This window comes from Equus przewalskii, chromosome X (genome assembly GCF_037783145.1).
Source record: "Equus przewalskii isolate Varuska chromosome X, EquPr2, whole genome shotgun sequence".
In the NCBI taxonomy this organism is placed as follows: domain Eukaryota; kingdom Metazoa; phylum Chordata; class Mammalia; order Perissodactyla; family Equidae; genus Equus; species Equus przewalskii.
In genome coordinates, this window is record NC_091863.1 from 124,109,586 (window position 1) to 124,118,235 (window position 8,650).

The 8,650-nt window shown below is 36.5% G+C and overlaps 1 protein-coding gene across 20 annotated transcripts in view; it reads right to left on the bottom strand.

Moving 5' to 3' along the window:
* F8 (coagulation factor VIII) overlaps positions 1–7,737 on the bottom strand; it is a 145,283-nt gene extending 137,546 nt beyond the window's left edge. For 15 of the 20 annotated variants that reach the window (XR_011535970.1, XR_011535967.1, XR_011535968.1 and 12 more), the window contains exon 1: positions 7,255–7,737. Coding sequence is in view for 11 of the 20 variants with exons in the window: in XM_070604627.1 (XP_070460728.1) it covers positions 7,255–7,400 (146 nt within the window). In the remaining 9 variants the exon portion in view is untranslated. The remainder of the gene's footprint in view (positions 1–7,254) is intronic. The other 5 variants (XM_070604639.1, XM_070604630.1, XM_070604629.1 and 2 more) reach the window with 4 other exon arrangements.
* Positions 7,738–8,650: the final 913 nt, after the last annotated feature.

Genomic DNA, 8,650 nt, shown 5'->3' on the forward strand with positions numbered 1-8,650 from the left:
ACATACGTTAGCACAGTGCTTTCACTTCAATGTTTTTCACTAAAATGAAAATATAAGACACATAGAAAATGTTTACTAGAGCAAGAGCTTAGATGGGCAGCAATGGAACAGGGTCAAGAGCACACTGAAACACTTTTTTCTCTCCCTGAGGGAAAAGGGAAAAAACAGAGGCTAGATAAAGAAACAAGGTTGTGAAACGTGGTTCAGAGTAGGAGACCCTATTCAAAGGGACATATTAGACATTCCTAGGAGCATCAGCACCACATAGGTGTGTGGTTCAGTTCTGAGATGAGCCTATACAGGACCATATCCAACTCCCCAGCATGAGACCTTTTACATTCGAGTGAATATTTTTCACTAGAGCAGAAACATGTGATTTATGTGCTGGTCTTAGTTTCAGGGTGATCTGCACAGTAAATGACAAAATGTTCCAGGGTTCAAGGGTTTTACTTCTTCCTAACTTTTGTGGGGTTTTTGTTTGTGTATTTCCCTTAGGATTTGATATATAAATCTTGCCAAATACACTTGGCAACAATGTCCTTGACATGAACTGTTCTTTCACATTTTATCTAAAACCAATCGGAAAACCTATTATATTCCCTGACCTTTGCTTAGAAGAAGTTGAGCAGCTGCAGGAACAGATAATATAAAACTGAATTTCCCCAGATGTTTATTTCAAACCTTGGCAGAGATTGTCAGGATGTGTCCAGAGTCAGCTTATCCTGTTAATCAGTATCAAAATAATCTAGACTATAAAACGCTATCATCAAAATAAAAATTCTATCAACTTTTTCCTGGTAAATACACGTGACTGCCTATAGAACAATAGAAAGCTAGATAACAAATAAGTCATTTTCTTTATTCAATTCAATTTTACACTCAGACTACTATTCACTCTGCCTCAAGCTGCATGCTAGATGGGAGCTACAATACAAAGCACAATGTACTAAGTACGGTTATCTGAATATTAATTTTTAACAAGACCAACATTAATGGATAAGTGGCTAATTTTTCAGTTAGATACCAGGCTACTGACCATCTGGGCCTCTACTTCAGGGTTGTTAACACTGCACAAATGCAGGCTACATAGACTATAGAAGGAACTTGGATCCCTTCCTCACACCATACACAAAAAGTACCTCAGTATATTAAAGACCTAAGTGTAACAGTGAAAACTATAAAATTCTTAGAAGAAAATATATGTGTAAATCTTTGGGACCTTGGATCTGGCAATGGTTTCTTAGATATGACACCAAAAGCACAAGCAACCAAAGGAGAAAAAATAGATAAATTGGACTTCATGAAAATGAAAAACTTTGTGCTGGGAGAAAATATCCAAAATGGATACACCTGAAAATGTACTTTCACCCAGAATATATAAAGAATTCTCAAAACTCAATGATAACAAGACAAACAACCCAATTTAAAAATCGGCCAAAGATTTGAATAGACATTTCATCAAAGAAAATACAGGAATGGCCAATTACACATGCAAAGATGCTCAGTATCTTCAGTTATCAGAGAAATGCAAATTAAACATACAGTAAGATACCACCACATAGTCATTAAAATGACTAAAATTAAGTACTGGCAACTTCAAATGTTGTCCAGGATGTGTTGCAACTGGCACTCTCACGTGTTGTTGGTGGGAGTATATAATGGCACAACCATTCTAGACATCTGTTGGCAGTTTCTTATAAAGTTAAACATGCATTTACCATATGATCCAGCAATTTTACTCCTAGATATTTACCTAAGATAAATGAAAACAGATGTCCACACAAAAACTTTTACAGGAATGTTTGTGGCAGATTTATTTATATTAGTCCCCAAACTGGAAACAATCCAAACATCCATGTGGTAGTGAATGGATATACAAATTATGATATATTCCCCTAATGGAGCAGTGATCCACAATAAAAAGGATAGAACTACTTCACGCAATAACCTGGATGAATTTCCAAATCATGATGCTAAAGATAAAAGCCAGACACTGAAGAGTGCATACTGAAGAGTGTATGATTCTACTGAAGTAAAAGTCTTGAAAAGCCAAAAATGAATCTATAATTCCAGAAAGCAGCCTGTCTCCTGGGGCCAGGTCAGGGTAGGAAGACTCACTAAAAAGTTGCAGGAGGGTTGATGTAAATGTTGTATATGTTGATCAGCGTGGTGGTTATGTAACTTGCATGCATTTGTCAAAACTTGTCAAACTGCATGTTTAAAATCTGTGTGTTTGTATATAAATTATACCTGCGGTAGGCAACATTTTGTCCCTCATGACCTTTGCCCTTTGGTGTTATGCCCATGAATATGTTGTTATATGGCAAAAGAAACTTCACAGATGGAATTAAGGTTGATAATCAGCTGACCTTGAGATGAGGAGATTATCCTGAAATATCTGAGTGGGCCCAATGTAATCATGAAGGTTCCTAAAAGAGGAAGAGGGAGAGGGCTGGCCCTGTGGCCTAGTGGTTAAGTTTGGTGTGCTCTGCTTTGGTGGCCCAGGTTTGCAGGTTCAGATCCTGGATGCAGATGTACAGCACTCATCAGCCATGCTGTGGCTGTGATCTACATACAAAATAAAGGAAGATTTGTACAGATGTTGGCTCAGGGCTAATTTGCCTCAAGCAAAAAAAAAAAAGGAATATTGGCAACAGATGTTAGCTCAGGGTGAATCTTCCTCAGCAAAAAAAAAAAAGAAAAAATGGAAGAGGGAGGAAGAAAAGAAAGTCAGAGAGATATGGTGGAAACTGAAGTCAGACAGATTCAAAACATGAGAGAGAGCTGATGGACACTTGTTAGCTTGAAGATGGAAGGTGCTACATGGAAATGGAGAGAAGAAACTGAATTCCAAGTGAGCCTGGAAGTAGATTCTCCCCCAGAACCCCCAGTAAGGAGCACAGCCCTGTCAACACATTGATTTGGGCGCTTGTAAGACCCTGAGCAGAGTACCCAGTCGACCCTACCTGGGCTTCTGACCCACTGACACTGTGAGATAATAAATGGGTGTTATTGCAAGCTGCTAAGTTTGAGGTAATTTGTTATACAGCAATAGGAAACTAATAGGATACTCAAAGTTGATCCAAATATTAAAACATAACTTGACAAGCAAATAAAAAATGCAATTAAAAATCATGCTCCTAAATGAAATCAAAGAGGATATTACAAACTATACTGAAAACAATGAAAAGAAAACTCTTCATACCATAACCTATGGGATGTGGAAAAGTTGTTCTCAGAGAAAAATGTATAGCTTTAAATACTTTCACTATTAAAGACAAAGGACAAAAGAAAGAGAAAAGAACATATTAGAAAAACTATAGCACGATAAGCCAAAAGAAACTAAGAAGGGATCATTGATAAAGTCTAAAACTAAACTGAATATTAAAAAATAACTAGGAAGAACAAAGAAAGCCAAAAACTCATTCTTTGAAAAGACCACCAACAATAACAAAATAGACAAATCCTTGGCAAACTTGTTCATGAATGAAAGATAAATAGCAAAGATATAGGAATTTAAGAATGAGAAAGGGCACATAACTACAAGTAAGGTGGAGTAAAAGAACCATGAGAGTGCTATATGCAGCACTGTGGCAACAAAACTGAAAAAATAAAGGAAATGATTTCCTGGAAAGGTATAAAATTATTAAAGCTGACTCAAAAAAAGCTGAAACCTGATTTGACTTATTATCATAGAAGACCCTGAAGAGATGATATTGTTATTAAAGATATTGTAAATGTCACTTGGACCAAATGGATTCATAAGTGAGTCTTAACTTTTAAATAATAGATAGTTCTAATGTTATTTGAGCTATTCTAGGCAATAAAAAAGAAGGAGCACTCATCAATTTATTTTATAAAGCTAACAAAACTTTAAGACCAAAATCTAATAATAATAATAGTCAAAAATAAAGCTATAGATCAATCCCACATAATAAAGACACACAGTGTCTAAAGGAATATTAACACATAGAACCCAGCAATAATCCAATTACGCGAACAGTACATTGTACTCCAAGAATGTAAGGGTATTCAATGTCAGGAAATCTATAAACATAATCTATTTGTCCATCAACATATTAAAAAAGAAAACTCAGATGATGCTAGATGCTGAAAAGTTATTTCTAATAAAAATTTTATGGCAAATGGGAACAGAAGTAACAAAGACCATTTATCAAAAACAAAGAGCAAATGTTATTCTAAATAGCAAAATATTAAGACCATTTCAAGTAAAATCATGGAATAGACAGAAATGCTCACTTTCATCGCTATTATATAACATTTTCTTGTATTTTCTAATAAATTCAATAAGATAAGAAAAAGAAATAATTGGCTATAAACACTGGAAAAGAGCTAACATCTGTCTCATTTTGCTCATTTTGGATATGATTCAATACTCATAGAGACTGTAGTGTAAAATTACGAGAATTAATAAGAGAATTCGGTAAGGTAGCTAGATTCAAGATGAATATACACAAACAGATAGCTTCTCTCTATTCTGGTACTAAACATCAAGAAATGGAAATAGGAGGAAACATTTTCTTAACAATAGTAACGCATTTATAAAACGCATAGGGATAAATGTAATAATAAATTACTTACATTTATTATGTTAATAAACCAGTTATAATCACAAAAGGGCTTGGCTTTTTTTAATTGGAAAAATTTCTTAACATTTTTACATGGAAGAATAAAATCCCTAAGAAATGCTAAGAAAGGTACAAAAAGAGCAGCGAGGATTGATTTCACCTCCCAGATATCAGAAGATATTATAGACCCACTGCAATCAAATCCATATGGTACTGGCACAGCAAGATAAAAGTAGATCAGTGGAACAGCATAATGAATCCAGGAATAGATACTATTAGTATATATATGAGAATTTTATATGATGAATGTGTTTATTCAAATCAGCGGCAAAGACGTATTATTTGATAAATGGTGCCATCACAATAAGCTATTGATCTGGATGGAAATAAAACTAGACAGATCCCACTCCCATACCATATACAAAAATAATTATGAGATGAATTGAAGCCATAGATGTAAAAAGCAAAACAGTAAAAATCTTGCAAGAAAATCTGGGAGAATATACATACAATCTTGATGTGCAGAAAACATTTTTAACCAACACTGGCAACTCTGAAGATGTGAAAGAAAAGATAGATATATTTGACTATAAAAGTTAAAAACTATTTTCATAAAAGTTATAAACAAAATCAATAGAAAAACAATAGGTCTTGGGGGAAATTGCAATATACATTGGTATTATCATGTAGTATAATAAAAGGTTAAAATAAAAGGGTTCTCATAATTTCTTTAAAAAAAGAAAGAGCCCAAAGAAAAATGGGCAAAACATATGAACAGTCAAATCTCAAAATATAAACGCAATAGCCAACAAGAATTTGAAAAGACGCTCAACCTCATTAGAAATAAAAGGAATGCAGTTAAAGTAATAATGCACTATCACTACTACACTGGCAAAAATGAAAAAGCAAGATAAAACTTATTGATGATGGGAATGCAGGGAGAAGAGCATTCCCATATGTTGATGGTCAAAATGTTTGAAGAGTTCTTGCCTTTTTGGAAATTAAAACTAAAAAGGAGATAGTCCCTTCATTCCAGCAGTATCCTTCTTGAGCATCTGTCCCATAGGAATAAAAGCACTGGTATGTAATGATACAGGATATAATCGCCATTAAAAAGAATGAATTGAAGCTATGCCAATTGACTTGGACAGAATTCTACTAGGTGTTAATGAGCAAGAAAAGTGTGTATAATATCCCATTTTTGTAAAACAAACAATGACCAAGAAAACCTTTATTTGCATATATATGTGTATGGGTGTGTGCATGAATATAGAATATCCTGCTCAGGTGACCTAGTTGGGGATAGGTAAGAAGGGGGATAATGTAGAAGAAGGGTGGGGAGCCAAACAGAAAGAACAAAAAAGACTATAAAGTATGTATGACATGACCACATTTAATATTGGCATTGCCATTATATATGTATTGAGTTTAAATCTTTATAATACACATTTAAGGAAAACAAAACAAAATGAAAAATAAATTATTTCAGCATTCAACTCAATAAGCAAGAAATAGATCAACAAGGGGCTGGCCAGGTGGTATAGCAGTTAAGTTCACACGTTCTGCTTCAGCAGCCCAGTGTTTGTTGGTTTGGATACTGGACAGGGACCTATGCATTGCTTATCAGGCCATGGTGTGGCAGGTGTCCAACATATAAAATAGAGGAAGATGGGCACAGATGTTAGCTCAGGGCTAGTCAGCAAAAAGAGGAGGATTGGCGGCAGATGTTAGCTCAGGGCTAATCTTCCCCCCCCCTCCCCAGAACCCCACCCAAAATAGATCAACAAAATGAACCAAAGGAAATTAGGGAGAAGGAATGAATTAATGAAAGTAAAAGCAGAAATTGATAGAACCAAAAGATGGTCCCTAAGAAGATCAATAAAATTGAGAAACTTCCTGGAAATATTACTTTTAAGAGAAGAAAAGAGAACATACACAACATAAGAATGAAAAAGGAGATATAACTACAGACACAGAACAGTTTAACAATAGCACAAGACTATTACATACCTTGACACCAATACATTATCAAATCTAGGGATAATAGATCACTTTCTAGGAAAATATATATAACCAAATATGACTGAAGAAGAGGTAGAAAAATCTGAATAAATCAATGACCATAAATAATACTGAAAAGATTATTTCGTATTACTCTCTCAAAATGCACCAGAACCCAAAAAAGATGAAAAGCTTCTGAACTCATGGCTAATACTATCCTTACACCAAAAACTGGGCAAATATACCAAAACCACACCATACATACACAAAAGAGAACTGCAGACTAAACTTGTGTGTAATATTGATGGAATTTCATTGCTCTGCTTCTCTCTATGGGAGTTTGGGGGTAGGCTGAGGGAAGCTTTGTTCTCTTATGCTCCTTGCCTCTTCGCGCTCTCTCTACACTCTAGTTTCCAGAGTGGCGGCATGTGACAAAGAGAAGCAATGGACAAAACAGAACAAAATATCAACACATCAGTCAGAACTATGAAAAGGATTGGCAATTAGCATTTGTGCTAATAGTATAGATGCATGCATGCCTTACCTGGAAATGCTTTTCCAGGGCTTAACTAGCATCAATCATCCTAACCTGATGTCTGCACCTTCCTCCAACCAGAATCACATCCCCACAATCCTGATCGGACACTATAGAACATGTCTTTACCTTGTGTCCACGTGCAGTTCACTGAGAAGTTCGCTTTGCATATAGTCCCAGGGCAGTTCCACTGTTCCCAGGTAGTATCTTCTGGTGGCACTAAAGCTGAATGGCAAAAGGCACAGAAAGAAGCAGGTGGATAGCTCTATTTGCATGGCTCTAACTGCTAAAAAATGTTCAACTGCAGAAACAAAAGATTAATTCTCTAAAATATCTTCGGCTCTCAGGAGAAAAAAAGGTAAATTTTCTATGATTTAGTGAAAGGTCCCAAAATTTTTGCAGAGAATTTTAGGGAACTTTACCTGCTGAATGTGACAGCAGCATGAGCACTAAGCAGTAACGGATAGGATTGCTTCCTTTTTGGCCATGGGAAGCAGCCACAGGAAGAACTGAATAGGAAAAGGGAGGCTGAGCTAAAAACTTAACCCATTCACCTCTGAGAGCAGTAGGGGCACCAGACAGCGGCTTTAATCAGAACCTTTAAGGAAAGGAAGAGAGGGAGGGAGTGGTCAAGGTGAAAAGGAGCTTTAATTTCTATTAACATTCCTTGCCTACTGCAACCCTCTTCCTTAGTAGTGGCAGCAAGAGAAGCTGTGGGTATTGTCAAAGATTCTGAAATCCGCTTGCGTAAGCAAGCGTAACCAGTATTCTAATAGTCTTTCTGCTTCTACTCTGCCCCTCACACAGCCACCACCGAGTGACTTTTTAAAACTATAAAGTGGATCCTGTCACTCATTTGCTTCGGAACCCTCCACTGGCTTTTGACCTCACTCAGAGCCTAGAATATCCCCCAGGATCTGCATGTCCTTTCCCTCCACGTCTGTGGTCTCATCTCACTCTGGCTCTTCCTTAAAATACCAAGCACATACTTGTGCCTAGACCTTAGCCCCGGCTATTTCCTCTACCCGAAACACCTTTCCCTCCGATCTCCATGTTTCCACTCCCACGTGTCCTTCAAGTCTTGGCTCAAATCTTGACTTCTCAATGAGTTCAAACACGGACCACCACATTTACATTGTAAGCTCTCTACCCCCAGCGGAACTACTGATATCTTTCCACCACCCGGCATTTGTGTATTTATTTATCTTGCTTTGTTGTTACCTGATGCTTCTTAAGGTTGTTTACATTTGGTCCAGGTATGGGATATATCTCTCTACATCAAAATGTAGCCATGGTGAGCTCAAGCAGAGACTCTATTTAGATAAACGTATTTTAGGGGGAGTAAGGGTTTCCCCAAGGGCCTCAAAATATAGGAGCTAATAAGAAGAAATTTGACTAGGGTTGATGTATGAAATGTTATTATTGAGAGTCCTTTTCCATACAGATAAGAATGTGTTGGGGAGCAATTGGTGAGGTGTTGTCCAGGTTGGAAACAAGGAGGAAAAAGCCCCTTTGGTAAACAAAC